We start from the raw sequence: 17,496 nt of genomic DNA on the forward strand, positions 1-17,496 counted from the left end.
TTTAAAATAGGTAGTTACACATACTGAAGCTGCTGACTTTTAATATTACGACACTTAACCTGTCCTGGAATCCAGCAATGTCGGCACTGCAGCCGATGTTTCCATCGGTTGTTGGGTGATGCCAGGGCTGGACTGGGACAAAAATTTGGCCCTGGACTTCATCCAGACTGGCCCACTTTGACAGGTCTCTCCCATGGTGGCCGGACAACTACCGCACCCCCCCCCCCCCCCCGGCCACCCAAGCCCACTCTCCCCCTTCACTACCCACTAGCCATTCTACTTTATTAGAGCAGAACGGCTGGAACTGGTACTTTTATAGGCAGTACCAGTGGGCAAGCTAGACATTATTTCACCCGGGGGAAAAAAATTAGTTGGGACAAGATTAGGCAGAAGTGAGAAATGCCCAGGCCATAGCTGTTGAGTCAGCCGTCTGTCCCCTCCCCCATGCTCCTCTGTCGCCCCCCCTGCTCCTCTGGTCCTCCCCCTGCTTCTCTGTTCCCCCCAGGTGAGCGCTGCGGGGAGGGAGAGGAGGTGAGCGCTGTGGGAAGGGAGAGACAGAGGAGCGGAAGGGGCGGCAGTCTGCTGTCACTGAAGCCGGCCCACTGAGCCATTGGCCCACCGGGAAACTCCCTGTAGTCCCAATGGCCAGTCCATCCCTGGGTGATGCCATTTCCTGTAAGGGAACCCGGGTATGAAGCCTTGTGGCTTTACGGCTGGGTCCCTACTGTGCCTGCGCAAAGTGCACTGCGCTCTCTTACTAGTCCAGCAGCAGGGGAAGGAGGGGCCCAAACTTCTGACATACCTCGTCGCGGCAAGGTCAGACGAAAGTGGAGACAGGGCATCGATAAAAAACAGGCACTGGCTACCCCCTCCCAGGGCCAGTGCTACCACTAGGCGGAATAGGCGACCGCCTAGGGCGCCCACCCGCTGGTTATTATACTCTGAGTTCCGTACTGTCCTCCACAGACCTTGCACTATCCACCAGGCAGCCACCCTGACATGTCAAGCAGCAGCACCGAGAACCCCACCCCCGGCGTGGCTTGAGCTCTCTGCTCAAAACCTCTAACACTGTGTCACATGTGTCCAGCAATCCACCTCTACACTCTCCGTTCAAAACCAGGCAGCCGCCCCCCTCTCTGCGTCCACAGGCCGCTCTCACTCCTCCTTACAGTGTCCAGCAGCACAGCGCACCCCCCTCTCCTGGCCGTGTCTGGAGTGGACATGGATGATGCATCATGGGATATAGCATGGCACTTGCACCTGGCAGCGGCTCCCGGGCTTGGGGGACAGGTGGAGCCTGGAAGAGGCACGAACACAGAGGAAGCAAACAGGAACACTTACACAGTACAGCAGAGTTGATCATGCGAGCGAGGGACAGGCAGCAATTACAGGGTCACCGGTCATATTGTCAGAAGTTTGCTGATCCCAAGATCGTCACCTGGTGACACTGGTATGGTGAATAAAAACTGTTGTATATTGTATATGTGATGACAACTTCTTGTGTAACTGCACTTATGAGGATTTAGGTTGAAGATTGTGCTCCTGTTGATTGCTAGTGTCGTTTTGGAGTATCCTGATCCCTAAACCCCGCTCATGATCATTGACATTTTAAATTTTAAAATGTGTATGTGTATTAAAATATCTGCCAAATGCCCCCCCCCCCCCACACTGCATTGATGGGCGCTGGCGACGCTGCATTTGATGGGCGCTGGTGACGCTGCATTTGATGGGCGCCGGTGACGCTGCATTTGATGGGCGCCGGTGACGCTGCATTTGATGGGTGCCGGTGACGCTGTATTTGATGGGCGCCGGTGACGCTGTATTTGATGGGCGCCGGTGACGCTGTATTTGATGGCCGCCGGTGACGCTGCATTTGATGGGCGCCGGTGAGGCTGCATTAGATGGGCACCGGTGAGGCTGCATTAGATGGGCACCGGTGAGGCTGCATTTAATGGGCGCTGGTGACACTGCATTTAATGGGCGCTGGTGACCCTGTATTTGATGGGCGCTGGCGACACTGTATTTGATGGGCGCTGGCAAAAAGTAGTACACTGGTGCGATTTGACATGTCGGCGGCAATTGCACCATCCTAATCGGCGCAAGGCTGCATTTTCTGTGCCGCAGCAATTTCAAAAAGTAGCTGCATATATGGATTCAATTTTAACTTTGGCTAAATTGCCAAGAAGATGTGAGCACTTTAATGCAGTATAATTGGACAGGAAAATCGGATTTTTGGACAGACAGAGCATTATGCTTTCTATTTAAGGGCAGCAGATGACCAGACATATTGATCAGACATATTGGAATTATTGACCAACCACTATTGATTCCACCCTGGGATTAGTCCAGTTATGGTGATGTCAGTCTGTTTTACTTTCGGCAGAGATAAGGTATTGTGTATGTCTATGGTCCGTTTCACTTTTAGGAGACCTATACTGAGGAGTCATGGAGGCTGAGATAGTTCACTTTTCCTATCTGCCAATGTCTTCGGTACATTCCAAGTCACCAAACACCAAGTATGCTTATTGCATGTCAGTTTTAAAGATCAGCATGACAGCCAGGCAGGTATCAATTTCAGACGTAATCAATAGCAGAATCTGGATTTCTTTCAGTAATGGTTACTTTTGAAGGCTAATTCCACCTTTTGGGGAAAAAAGGAAAAAAAATGCAAATTTTTGCAGGGGAAAAAATGTGCATTTATTTTTTCCCCTCAGGAACCTGCAGAGCATTGCACCCAAGATCAGTGGATCAGGAGTACAATGTCAGGATCCTGCAGACAGGCCCTACAGCTTTCAGCCTATGCCTGCTCATCGGCACCCTCACAGTCCATTGGAAAGTGCAAGCCGTCAGCCACAATGGATGGTGGTAGTTTTAGTTCTCTCATTCACGGATTGCTGTGAATGAATGACATGGCCATGTGGGCAAAGCCCCGCATGGCCGCGCTATTTTTAAAATGCGACAGTGGGTACAGGGGATGTCAGGTCTGGAGCACGTTACACCTGAATTGTGGATGTAACGTGTAGCATGCTCTGAAGAGTAAACTCATCCTTTCAGCAGTGTAATAATAATCATGCTGACAGTACCTGTCCAGAGTCTACCAGTGGTTCCATAAGCTCTACTCCTTCTGCATAGACTTGAATTAGTGCAAGTAAATCCCTCGATTTCACAGCCTCCAGAAGCTCGCCGAGTTTCTCTGCTCCTGTAGCGCACATCTTCCGGCTGTACTTATGTTCCATATACTTGGCTGTGATGTATTCTTTACGTGCAGTCCTAAAGATAAAAGACATACAATAAATACAGCATGGCAATGATGATGATGGATTCCATTTAGTAGATGCGATTACAATGTTGAAGAGAAATTTCACACAAAGAATCAGTCATTGAGCTGATGGAAAAAATCTGATCATGTTCTATAGGTAATGAAGGAAATAACTAGCTTACAGAGCTCTTAAGACCAGCCCCCCCCCCCCCCCCATATGATATTGCTTGGGCCTGGTAACTGCACAGTATCCTGGAAGGACGGAGCAAGGATGACATGCTCTCCCATACATGGAAGTACCAGATATTTTACAGGGCACCAGGTGGAGAATGGGGCAGGGTGAAAAGGGTAAGTACCTACAACGAAGGGGGCAGGCCATCAAGTGAACCGCTAACTTTGTGGAAAAGTAACAGGCTTACTTTGATATGCCTACAGATTAAGGAGTGTGGATAACCACTTGCCGTCCACTCCATAGTAGTCTACTGTGCAGAATCACACACATATATATATATATATATATATATATATATACACACACACATATATATACACATATACACACACACACACACACACACACACCGTATATACTCGAGTATAAGCCAACCCTAGTATAAGCCGAGGCACCTAATTTTATCACAAAAAAATGGGAACACGTATTGACTCAAGTATAAGGCCCCGTACACACGGTCGAACATGTCCGCTGAAACTGGTCCGGACATGTCCGACCGTGTGTACGGCCTAGCGGACAGGTTTCCAGCGGACAAAAGTTTCTTAGCAAGCTAAGAAACTTGTCAGCTGGAAACATGTCCGTCGGACATGTCCGATGGGTAGTACACCTAATCGGACATGTCCGCTGGTTATGACGTGTAACCAGCATCCCAAAATCTGGCGCATGCGTCAAATTGATTTGACGCATGCGTGGAAGCATTGCACTTCCGTGTTTGAGAACGTCGGTGTCTTCTATGTCACCGCGCTCTCTGTCCACAGGGATTTTGGTCTGATGGTGTTCAGTGTTCCACCATGTGTTCAGTGTTCCACCAATCGCAGACATCCATGATAGGCGGAACACAGTGTCAAATGCCTAGCACGGACCGGAATGCCAGGAGGAAGGCGCAACTTTAAAAAAAATGGATCCCTGTCAAGAATTCAGGTACACTGACTCAAGTATAAGCCGAGGGTGGTATTTTCAGCCCTAAAAAAAAGGGCTGAAAAACTTGGCTTATACTTAAGTATATATATATATATATATATATATATATATATATATATATACACACACACACACACACACACACACACACGTGATTCTGCACTTCTGCCTGCAAGGAGAGGCGAGTACTGCTGGCAAGCCGCTTCTGCTGTGAATATTCACAGCGGAAACCGATCTGCGGGTGCCAGGGAACGTCGGGAAAACACATAGAACAGGGATCTGCCTATTTAAAGAAGACAGATCGCCGTTCTAACAGGGGGCCAGGGATAGATTCTGTGTTACTGCAAAGCAAGGACTAGAATCCATCTCTTCCCCTAGTGAAAGCACCACACTGTTTACACAAAAACACTGGTTAGGCACACATATATGTTTGCCCTAGATGTCTAACCCCTTCCCAGCCAGTGTCATTTGTACAGTGACGGTGCAAATTTTTAGCACTAATCACTGTATAAAACCCCTTTCACACGGGAGTCCTGCAAGGAGCATCTTTGAGGTGCTTTAGGCAGTGGCGCTTTGAACCCTTTTTATTTGGCTGCTTGCGGGGGTTAAAAGCACCCCGCTAGCGGGCGAAACGCACCTCAAACTACGGTAAAGCGCCCCTAAAACTAACGGAGCTTTACTGCCGACGACCCCGTGATGTCACTGGATCCAGCAAAGTGTGAAAAGTGTCAGATATGCCTCGTTTCCACTGAGCGGATCGGTTCGGTACGCTTTTTTGGGTGTTTCCATTATGAAAGTGTGCCATAAAAGCGAACCGTACCGGACCATTCTGGGTCCTGCTTCAGATGTGGGGCCATAGAGAATGGAACGGTTCCATTAGGGCGGACCTACAAATACATCTCACTGATTGGTGGACGTGCTAGGCTTTTTTTTCTAAACCTTGCATGGTCCCGGATGGTCCGATTTGCAGTGGAAATGCTCTGCAGAATAGACCGGTCCATTCTAACCCGTTCCATTCTAAGCGACCCGAACCGATCCGCTCAGTGGAAACGAGGCATTTGTGTCCAATTGATCGCCGCAATATTGCAATGCCGCTAAAAGTCACTGATTACCGCCATTGTTAGTATTTAAAAAAATAAATAAAAAAAAAACATTCCATAAATATATCCCAAAGTTTGTAGACGCTACAACATTCGTGTAAACCAATCAATATACACTTATTGGGATCGATTTTTACCAAAAATATGTAGCAGAATACATATTAGCCTTAATTTATTAAGAAAGATTTTTTATTATTGAATGTGTTTTATAGCAGAAAGTAAAACATTTTTGTGTTTTTTTTTCAAAATTGTCGGTCTTTTTTTGTAGTATAGTATAGTGCAAAAAATAAAAAAAGTTTTTGGTGATCAAATACCGCTAAAAGAAAGCTGTATTTGTGTGGGAAAAATGACAGACTTTATTTGGGTACCGGTTTGCACGACCGCGCAATTGTCAAAGTAACGCAAGTGAAGTATCGCAAAAAATGGCCTGGTCATGAAAGGGGGTAAAATCTTCCGGAGGTCAAGTGGATAAACAGGCAAGCACCAGTTTCAACAGCTCAGATTTACCTGTTATTAATGATATCACTTGTTCCTAGTAAACTGGTAGGCTGCGTTTACCTTGGCTCAGAGCACACAGTGGCTGCCTTTACGGTACCTAGGCAGAGAAACTTCCACCTTATTTCTTAATACTTACATATCACTGGAAGGAGTAGGTTTTGGTGACGGAGTGGGTAAGTTCCCTTCCATTATTTCATTGAAGCTATTGTTTCCTACATTCTTGGCCAGCTGTAATTAAAAAATAAAATAAAAATAAATGTGAGAACATATATAGAACAAAAGGTTGTTTAAAGTCTTAGTCCGTTTAAGACTTAAGCCTCATACACACGATCGGATTTCGATCAGACTATTCTGTGGATTTTTGGCATTGGCCGTGATCTTGTTCTGCATACACACGGCAGAACTTTTTCAGCCAACATTCACCAAATCACATGGTTTTTCAGCTCTTTACTGCCACCCTTTGGGCAACTTCTGCTATTGTTGTCTGATGTTTAGCATTAGTTCAGAGCATGCGTGTTTGTACTTTGGACTTAAAGTGGAGTTCCACCCATAAATATAACATTGCATCAGTAGTTTTAAAAAAAAATGTAATTTGTCCTTTACGATTTTTTTTTTTTTTTTTTAGATGCCTTCAAAGTGTTGTTGCTAGGCAGAATAGTTAATCTTCCCACTTCCTGCACCTAGGTGCCTAATGCTTCCTAACCTACACCGCACAGACTCCTGGGAATGTAGTGGGTGTAACTTTCCAGGAGTCTGTGCATTCCCCAATCTCAAAGAATCATGTGACTTGGACAACACAGGTGCTGAAACCTGATCTGACACTGCTTGTGCAGCACTGAGCATGTGCGAGATTTGCAAGGCTGAAATCCAGGAAGTCATACAGTCTGGCTTCATGATGCCCACACTTAAGATGGCCCCAGTCCATTTCTATTTTATAAAGTGTCTAAATGCTGTAACAACCTAACAAAACGGACCTTAGTTTACAGACTAACTTTACTAGAATACATTAAGCTTGTGTATTACAGGGGTATTTATGTTTAAAAAGTGAAATTGTGGCCGGAACTCCGCTTTAAGTCCGACGGACTTGTGTACACACACGATCGGATGACCCTCCATCGCACATTTGTTGTCGAAAAGTTTGAGAGCATTCACAGCAAACATTTGTCCATTGGAAAACTCGAAAACAATTGTCCGATGGAGCATACAGATGGGTCAGAATGTCCGATAAAACACGTCCGTCAGACCGTTGTTGACGAAAAGTCTGATCGTGTGTATGGGCCTTAAGGCCGATTCCACTCTTGCTGCGATGACAGACATCAAATGTAATTCGTACCGCATTGCTGTGCGGATCATATGCTATGTCTGTGCGATGCAAATTCAGCCATACAAACTGTGTGGCTTAAATCGCACCGCACGCGAACCAAAATGGTTTGAGTGTTTTTTTTTGTCCGCACTGTAATCCGATCACATGGGTGTTCACACCTATGCGATTCGATTCCTGGACCATTTGACAGTTCTGCAAACCAATCTGGGGGTGTCATTAACTTTAAATTGACACCGCAAGTGGTTCGCAGATGTCAGTGTGAACCATCGGCGAGCGACATGCAATGCGTGAACCCGCACTGGAATCACACTGGTTCCTAAATCACATACAGTACAGACCAAAAGTTTGGACACACCTTCTCATTCAAAGAGTTTTCTTTATTTTCATGACTATGAAAATTGCAGATTCACACTGAAGGCATCAAAACTATGAATGAACACATGTGGAATTATACATAACAAAAAAGTGTGAAACAACTGAAAATATATTTCATATTCTAGGTTCTTCCACCTTTTGCAGCAGACACATCTCTAGAACTGGTAAGAGGAGACTGTGTGAATCAGGCCTTCATGGTAGAATATCTGCTAGGAAACCACTGCTAAAGAAAGGCAACAAGCAGAAGAGACTTGTTTGGGCTAAAGAACACAAGGAATGGACATTAGACCAGTGGAAATCTGTGCTTTGGTCTGATGAGTCCAAACTTGAGATCTTTGGTTCCAACCCCCGTGTCTTTGTGCGACGCAGAAAAGGTGAACGGATGGACTCTACATGCCTGGTTCCCACTGTGAAGCATGGAGGAGGAGGTGTGATGGTGTGGGGGTGCTTTGCTGCTGACACTGTTGGGTGTTTATTCAAAATTGAAGGCATACTGAACCAGCATGGCTACCACAGCATCTTGCAGCGGCATGCTATTCCATACGGTTTGCGTTTAGTTGGACCATCATTTATTTTTCAACAGGACAATGACCCCAAACACACCTCCAGGCTGTGTAAGGGCTATTTGACCAAGAAGGAGAGTGATGGGGTGCTGCACCAGGTGACTACCTCTTGAAGCTCATCAAGAGAATGCCAAGAGTGTGCCAAGCAGTAATCAAAGCCAAAAGGTGGCTACTTTGAAGAACCTAGAATATGAAATATATTTTCAGTTGTTTCACACTTTTTTGTTGTGTATAATTCCACATGTGTTAATTCATAGTTTTCATGCCTTCAGTGTGAATCTACAATTTTCATAGTCATAAAAATAAAGAAAACTCTTTGAATGAGAAGGTGTGTCCAAACTTTTGGTCTGTACTGTATGTGTGAACCAAGCCTTAAAGCTCAATTTTGTGTGGACACCAGTGGAATTTAGCCATCACTACTACCGTTTTAGATCTTATTAGGTCTAAGGTTTAGGCTCCCAAAACAGATCCTGGGCTCAGAATTTATAGAACATACATATAATGTTGATCTACCTGCACACTTGATGGGTCTGCTGTCTCCCCATGTTAGCCGATGAGGTAAAGTTATGCCCCGTACACACGATCCGAATATCGTACGACTTTTTTCGCTTAATAGTCGCAAGTAGAAGTTAAATGGGTTATTAAAGTCACGAAAATTCTTGTACGACAGAAAAAAATAAATCGGAAGTGATGTCATGTGTTGGAATGTATTTGTATTGTATCTTCGGACGACAACTGTACTGACTAAACGAAAATCTTACGATCTGGTATTGTACAAGAAAATTCTTTGTGTATGTCTGGTAAAATAATATCGGATGAACTGTCATGATCGGCTCTCGAAAGCTCTGTACTAACGATCTGATTATCGCACGATTCTTTCTCGGACGACATTTTTCGTACGATATTCGGATCGTGTGTACGGGCCATTAGAGGCTCACTGGACTCGCTGACATTGCCGTCATAGGTTTACTGTACATGGAGTCATATTTTCTCTGGACTAGCGACAGGTCTCCTTAAAGCGGGGGTTCACCCTAAAAACTATTTTCTAACATTACATTGACATGACCCTCGACAATGACAGTATGCCGTTTTTTTTTTTTTTTTTTTCCTGACATCTATTTTCTTCCCTGGCTTCCGGGTAGTGAGTCCCGCGGGAGTGGGCGTTCCTATCCAGCAGGTGATTGACGTGATGACAAACACTAGCTCCCCCCGTCGCATAAGGAGCGTCACGAGTTGCCGAAAGAAGCCGAATCGGCGCTATACGGTGCCTGCGCACCGCCGTTCGGCTTCTTTCGGCAACTCGTGACGCTCCTTATGCGACGGGGGGAGCTAGTGTTTGTCATCACGTCAATCACCTGCTGGATAGGAACGCCCACTCCCGCGGGACTCACTACCCGGAAGCCAGGGAAGAAAATAGCTGTACAAAAAGTATGTACAGCAACAACAAAAAAAACGGCATACTGTCATTGTCGAGGGTCATGTCAATGTAATGTTAGAAAATAGTTTTTAGGGTGAACCCCCGCTTTAACCAGTAGAAAAAAACAACAATGCATGCCAATTCACAAATCTCCCAATTTCAGATTTTAGAGCAACAGATATCTTAAACCCAACAAAAATCACAGAGTTGCTCACTCTAGCCTGCTATAGTTTCTTCAGCATCAGTAGGGGTTAGGAATCATTAGAATCAAAGGGGTGGTCCTGCCATTACCTATAGGTCCATTCTCTGCTAATGTGTGATGATCTATCAGCTGAGGTTGCACCCTTCCCACAAAAGTTCTGCATCTAAAAGCATCAGCAACCAACAATGAAAGCAAAGTAAATGCTTACGCACCAAACTTCACTCGAACTGGAAATTAGCTGTATGCCACTGAAGCCTGACCCGGTGCCAATGTGCTTTATTTTAGGCTGTCAAAAGCATAAAGTATTGCAGTGTAAAGGAAATTTGTAAGTTCTGTATATACCGTAATTATATTCTATTTTGTATGCAATGCACACTGCACTCACAATAATTGCACTGCACTGTGCAATAATGTTTTCATTACATGTTTGCATTCTTTTGAGTCTGGATTAGAATTAGCCTACCTATGTTACGCCCCTTGTTACCATAAAATTACTATTGTAATATTAAATGTGATACCTATGAAATCTTGCATATAAAAAGCTTCAATTGCATCAAAATAAAGCAGAACAGTCATTGTGAAAAGATGCAGAGTGTATCTTTTTGGTGTCTGTTCCCTACTGCAGTTATTAATTTGGAACCACTAATTAATATGAGGATAGGAGTTGCCCATCTATAAAATATCCAGGACGGCAGATACCCCACAAGTAACTAAATAAACCCATAAAAAGGTATCTACATTACAAACTCCCTTGCAAAGCCACGACAGGTTGAATTTGGCTTTGCAGCTGAGCTTTTACTTCCCCCCACCAATTCCCAAGATGAATCCACAAGATGACAAAGCTCACCAAGAGTTCAGAAGTGCCTAATTTGTCCAATTCCAAAGACTGGATTCTAGAAATGTGGACGCCCATTTCCCTATGAATGCCGGAACATTCTATACAAGTTAAAATCCCCAAATTAGTGGACAGCCATGTTGGATCTGTAAAGATAAAAAAAAAAAAAAAAAGAGCGTTAAAAAAAGGCTAAAATAGAGAGAAAGAAAAAAAAACTGAAATAAGTAACCACGTCACTCAATTACACAAAGTGATCTTCCATTGGCCTACCTACAGTATGATACATTATTACTGTGTTCTGACACATATCTCACTGCGAATATGAGTTACAGGAATGGGACCAAAGACTATACCAGACAGACAAAGAGGTCTTGTAGAAAACAATATAAATTTGTCTGTAAAGGCATTTGTGCATGCAATAAAGGGAACAAAATACATGGCAATATGCCTGGAGTCCGAGACCCTCAATTTGAATGCAAAGTTTTTATGCTTTTCCTACATCTGACAGCTATACCTCTTCCCCAACCTGACCCCACACCCTGGTTTTTGTATTGGTAGATCTAAGTTTTTAGGGTCCATAATTAAAGGACTGAAAGCGGAGTTCCTCCCAAAAATGGACCCCCCCCCCCCCCGGTGTCACATTTGGCACCTTTCAGGGGGAGGAGGGAGCAGATACCTGTGTAATCCAGGTATTTGCTCTCACTTCCGGGCATAGGTTGCCGAGGCAACCTACGTTACGTCTGGCACTTACTTCGCCCCCCCCCCCCACTGTCTTCTGGGAGACACACACATCCCAGAAGGCAGCAGGGACCAGTGGGGTCGCGCAGTGCGACTCACGCAGTAGGGAACCAGGAAGTGAAGCCGCAAGGCTTCACTTCCTGATTCCCTTACCAAAGATGGCGGCGCCTCCACCCGAGGGACAGATCGGCTTTGGGTGCCGACATTGCGGGCGCCCAGGACAGGTAAGTGTCCTAATATTAAAAGTCAGAAGCTGCAGTATCTGTTGCGGTTGACTTTTATTTTAGTTATTTTTTCGGCGGAACTCCACTTTAATTTCTGAGATTCTCTTTCTAGATCTATGTTAATGTGGTTTACATATTTATACTCCTTGTTGGTAACCATTATGCCAAATGTTTTCACTGTTCCCTTGATGTTCTAAACTGCTTTTCCTTTTTTTTATTGCGATGTCCTGTTAACTAAACTGTTGTTTTTTTTTTTAAACAATAAATACTTACTGAATACTGACAGCAGACAATACTAAAATGGTTCTACAGGCTCAAGTTTTTTTTATTTTTTTATTTATGAAGGTAAAAAACCTTCTATGTGCAGCAGTCCCCCCCAAATACTTACCTGAGCCCCATCGTGATACAACATGGTGCACAAGAGCTAAGGCTCTTCCTCCTATGAGAAAACAAGAGAGGGGACGGGGCCGAGCTGCGGCGGTGTGTGAATGGACACGCAGAGCAGCGGCTTGGGAGCGAGCCTGCTTAGGTACCCTTAATGCAAGCTGCTTGCTTTGGGGGGCACTCGGCAGGAGGGAAGGGCCAAGAGCGCCAGCGGGGGAACTGATAAGAGGAGGATCCGGGCTGCTCTGTGTAAAACCACTACACAGACCAGGTAAGTATAACATGTTTGTTATTTTTTAAAAAAAATAATTTCCCTTAATATCACTTTAAGTGACACAAAAAAAAAAACATATTCTGGATCCCTACCATTATCATTGCCGAGTGCAGCCAACAGGCCACCGAAGGATCCACATACCGTATCTGGAGTGTGGTCCAACCATTACCATGCTCCCCTGTTGTTGTTGGAAATTCTATGCAAATACTGATTTTCTGAACAATACTACCTAAATACTATTTTAAAAGGGAACATATACTAGTTTTAAACATATACTACCGATTTATGTATGATCGGACAATAATTGACATTTTTGAAAACATGGTTTTCTTTTTTAAAAAGGTAGATTAGTAAATTAGTAATATTGTCAATGAAATCTTCATGTTAGGCTGGATTCACATCTATGCATTTTTTGTGATTTTTACATTTTGCAGACTTGTAGGTAGATTCAGGTAGGGGCGCGCTAATTTGCGGTGGCGTAGCCTAGTGTGTTTACACTACGCCGCCTTAAGTACTAGAGACAAGTACATGATTCTCAAGGCACTTACCTCCTTACTCAGGGTGGCGTAGTGTAAACGCGGCAGGCGTAAGGGCGCCTAATTTTAAATGGGTTGGAGGGGGGCGTGTTTAATGGTAATGAGGCTTGACCTCACGTTTTTGACGTTTTTTGGCTACTGTGCATGTGCCGGGCGCCTAGATTTCCCAGTGCGCATTGCGGCAAAATACGCCGTACGGGCCTATTGACTTAGACGTGGACGTAAACTACGCAACTCCCGATTCGCGGACGACTTACGCAAATGACGTAAAAAATTCGAACCTCGCGGCGGGAACGGCGGCCATACTTTAACATTGTTATTCCACCTTACAGAAACGGTGTAAATCGACTGCGGCGGCCGGGCGTACGTTCGTGAATTGGGGTACAAACTCATTTACATAATCTACGCCGACCGCAATGGAAGCGCCACCTAGCGCCCATCCGAAAAATTGCAATCTAAGATAGGACAAGCCGTCCTATCTTAGATATGTTTAAGCGTATCTCTGTTTGAGCATACGCTTAAACATAGGTCGGCGTAGATTCTGAGTTAGGCCGGCTTATCTACTGATAAGCCGGCCTAACTCTTACTGAATCTACCTATTGCACTACAGATTGTGTTCCATAGGAAACCACGTTAAATGGACTGTAGTGCAAATCTGCAAAAAGCATTAAAAATGCCTAGGTGTGATTACAGCCTTATAGTCTGCAGTTGGTGACAGTGAGAATAATAATCTAGTAATCCACATTTTAAAAAGGTTAATCTACCAATATTTTGTGAACAGGCTTAATATGTTCTGATTAAGCTTGAATAACACAATAGACACAGCTAAATAAATCAAAAGAAAAGACACATCTCACCCACTCTCTGCTAGCAGGGATAGTATTTTGTGCTGGGATCCTAAGCAGAAGACATCTAAATGCAGAGTCAGGGCTGCACTGGTAGAATGTTAAAGCTGTATTGTGGAAGCACCCTGTGCTACATTAGTGTGATGGTCAGTGAGAAGAATGCTCCTTACACTTGTGGTCATTGGGGAGAAATACCCCCTTACAGATAGCTACAAAAATCAATGGTGTCAGTGGGAACTTATCTGAAGGGCAGAAATTGCTCATGGCTCAAGGAACCCCTACCAACCCCTGGAGGAACCCTAGTTGAGAAACCTTGCCCAAAATACAGGATATACTGCCTGTTTAGTCAAGGGCAGTCTTAACAGAGTATTATTTACCTTATTTTATGGTCCCACAAGCTTCTTCCCTGCCTGATGACCAGTCCTCTGAGGCTGCTCCTCTTTTGGGGTTGTGTGGCTGCCCCCCTACCAATATTATTATTTATAATGCAAGCAGCTAAATAAGGGCCTGCCCATTGGACAGGTTAGAACACTGGCAGTGTAAGGTAAGAATTACAATCTATTACAACTCCCTAAACAAAATGAGCATTATGGGAAAGGGAGTGCATTGTCAGTATTTTATTTCTGTCCCTTCCCATGAACGGAGGCATTAAAGTTTAACTGACTAAAAACACCTACATTTTTCACCAGTATACAAATTAAAAATGGAACTATGCATTATAAAATGTATCCACCAGATGGCAGTATCTATCCATTAATGAAAATAAAGGCGTTTCATTCGTACTATTTTACTTAAAGCTGTATTAAGCTACAAACATGTTATATATTGCAGCTTGTCAGGTCTTAGATGTGGTGGCTGCATTTGTTTTTTATGCTTTATATTTCCCCTGGTGATCCAGCCAGTAACACACTTCCTGTCTAAAGCCCTGTACACACGATCAGTCCATCCGATGAGAACGGTCCTAAGGACCGTTGTCATCGGTTCACCGATGAAGCGGACTGATGGTCTGATGTGCCTACACACCATCAGTTAAAAAACCGATCGAGTCCAACACGGTGACGTAAAACACAACGACGTTCAGAGAAAAATGAAGTTCAATGCTTCCAAGCATGCGTCGACTTGATTCTGAGCATGCGCGGGTTTTTAACCGATGCTTTTGCGTACTAACCATCGGTTTTGACCTATCGGTTAGGCGTCCATCGGTTGAATTTTAAAGCAAATTCTACATTTTTGGACCGAAGGATAACTGACCGATGGGGCCCACACACCATCGGTTTGGACTGATGAAAAGGTCCTTCAGTCCGTTTCCATCGGTTTTGACCGACCGTGTGTACGCGGCCTTAGGGAGACTGCATTCTGGGTGAATTATTGCCCAGCAGTATTGTCCAGACAGCAGTATTGCCAGTCTGGAACTCCCCTCACCACAGGAAGATACAGCCAGCATACAGGGCCATATTCCTAATATAGTTACGATGGAGTATCTCAGGATACTCCATCGTATCTCTCTTTTTTGGCCCGTGTATCTATGCGACTGATTCTTAGAATCATTTTTGCATAGATACACTTAAGATCCGCCATGTGTAAGTCACTTACACTGTCAGATCTTAAATGTAATTACTCCGCCCGCCGCTAGATGCCGTTTACGTTCAGGTCTCATTTGTTTATGCAAATGAGCCTGATACGCCGATTCCCGAACGAATTCGCGTCGCGTAACCGTCGCCAACGTCGTTTGTGTAAGTGTAAACTTACCCCTGCTATATGATGGGTAAGTTTACGCAAGTCCCACGTAGGCCATGTTAAGTATGGCGTTGGGTCCGCGTCGTGTTTTTCCGTCGGCTACGTCGTTTCCCCAAGTCGTTCTTGAATACGACTTTACGTCAATGACGCACACGTCGGCGTCATTGACGTTTTACGCCGAGAACTGAAGCATGCGCACTGGGCTATTTTAAGCCCGGCGCATGCGCAGTTCGTTAGAATCGGGGGCGCGCTTAATTTAAATAGAAGCCGCCCCCTTGGAGATACGCGTGGCTACGCCGGGCCATTTACACTCCGCCGCCCCAAACTATGGAGCAAGTGTTTGGGGAATACAGCACTTGCTCCTGTAGGTTGGGGCGGCGGAGTGTAAATGGCTTACGCGCTGCCCGCGGGAAATATACGAGAATATGGCCCACAGTGTGTTTTGGGGACATCTGGGTCACCAGTCATTGCTACAGGCACTTGGTCCCCTGGGGAGTTTAATGAAATTAAAATATAACTAAAGTAAAACTTTTCTTGGTTTTTCTTAGTTTTGGATAGAGTGGAAAGGGATAAAAACATTATTTTTTTTGCTGTCTGCTCTCCTGTTAAGGAGATGCACTCTCTCTATTTGTCTCATTTACCATTGAAAGTGAAAGAAAATCCCAAAAATAGGGGTGTCCCCAGAAAAGTAATAGAGGGCAAGTCTTCCACTAGTTCTGATGACCTGGGGGTCTCCAAGGATATCCCTTAATTTGCAGGGATTTCTTCTCACTTCCTGTTAGACGATGGGACAAAAAATGAAGGGAAATCTCCTCCACAATGGGACACAAGTGGTGAAAAAAAAAAAAAATCTGACAGGGGTTAGAACTCTCCCTTCCTCTATCCAAAATGGAAAAAGTTTTGCCTATAGTTCTACTTTAAAGTGTTTTACCAAAACCACTTGCTTACTGGGCACATATACCCCCTTCCTGCCCAGGCGAAATTTCAGCTTTCGCCACTGTCGCGATTTAAATGAAAATTGCGCGGTCGTGCGACCTGATTCCGAAACAAAATTGACGTCATTTTTTCCCCACAAATAGAGCTTTCTTTTGGTGGTATTTGATCACCTCTGCGGTTTTTATGTTTTGCGCTATAAACAAAAAAAAAAGCGTAAATTTTGAAAAAAATACAATATTTTTTACTGTTTGCTATAATAAATATCCCAATTTTTTTTAAAAAAAAATGTTTTCTCGGTTTAGGTCGATACGTATTCTTCTACATATTTTTGGTAAAAAAAAAAATAAGCGTATAGTGATTGGTTTGCGCAAAAGTTATAGCGCCTACAAAATAGGGGATAGAATTATGAATTTATTTTTTATAAATTTTTTTTTACTAATAATGGCGCTTATCTGCAATTTTTGTAAGGACTGCGATATTGCGCCGGACACATCGGACACATTTTTGGGACCATTCACATTTATACAGCGAACAGTGCTATGATTATTGTATAAATGTGACTGGCAGGGAAGGGATTAATACTAGGGGGCGAGGAAGGGGTTAAATGTGTTCCCTAGGAGTGATTCTTACTGTAGGGGGAGGAGACTGACTGGGGGAGGTGACCAATCTGTGTCCCTATATACAAGGGACACACCATCGGTCTCCTCTCCCTGACAGGACGTGGATCTGTGTGTTTACACACACAGATTCATGTCCTTGGCTGTGTAACGGCCGATCGCAGGTAATCGGCGAACCTCAGTGACACGGCAGCGCTCGCGCGCCCGCCAGAGGAGCCGAGCCCGTCAATAGACGGCCTCCCGGACCTGAAGAGCCACCTTGTAGCCGTCAATTTACAATGGCAACACGTTAATAACGTTCAAGGCAAAAATAAAAACAAACTACCATTCACTTTTTTTCTTGGGGAAAACGCTCTTAAAGGCCTCATGCACACGTGCCTTCCGACTATCTCTTCAAGACGCCTTTCCTTCTGGCAGCTGCATTTTGCCGTGTAAAGTGTTTTGGTGTGTCAAGTGCTTGAGCGTTATTTAATTTCATT

General features: G+C 44.4%; 1 protein-coding gene across 1 annotated transcript in view; it reads right to left on the reverse strand.

Moving 5' to 3' along the window:
* ASAP1 (ArfGAP with SH3 domain, ankyrin repeat and PH domain 1) overlaps positions 1-17,496 on the reverse strand; it is a 329,695-nt gene that overhangs the window by 46,775 nt on the left and 265,424 nt on the right. The window contains 3 exon segments of the mRNA XM_040354975.1: positions 3,084-3,270; positions 6,147-6,238; positions 10,739-10,872. Of these exon segments, the coding sequence (XP_040210909.1) occupies positions 3,084-3,270; positions 6,147-6,238; positions 10,739-10,872 (413 nt within the window).

The sequence above is a fragment of the Rana temporaria genome, chromosome 5, assembly GCF_905171775.1.
Source record: "Rana temporaria chromosome 5, aRanTem1.1, whole genome shotgun sequence".
Lineage (NCBI taxonomy): Eukaryota > Metazoa > Chordata > Amphibia > Anura > Ranidae > Rana > Rana temporaria.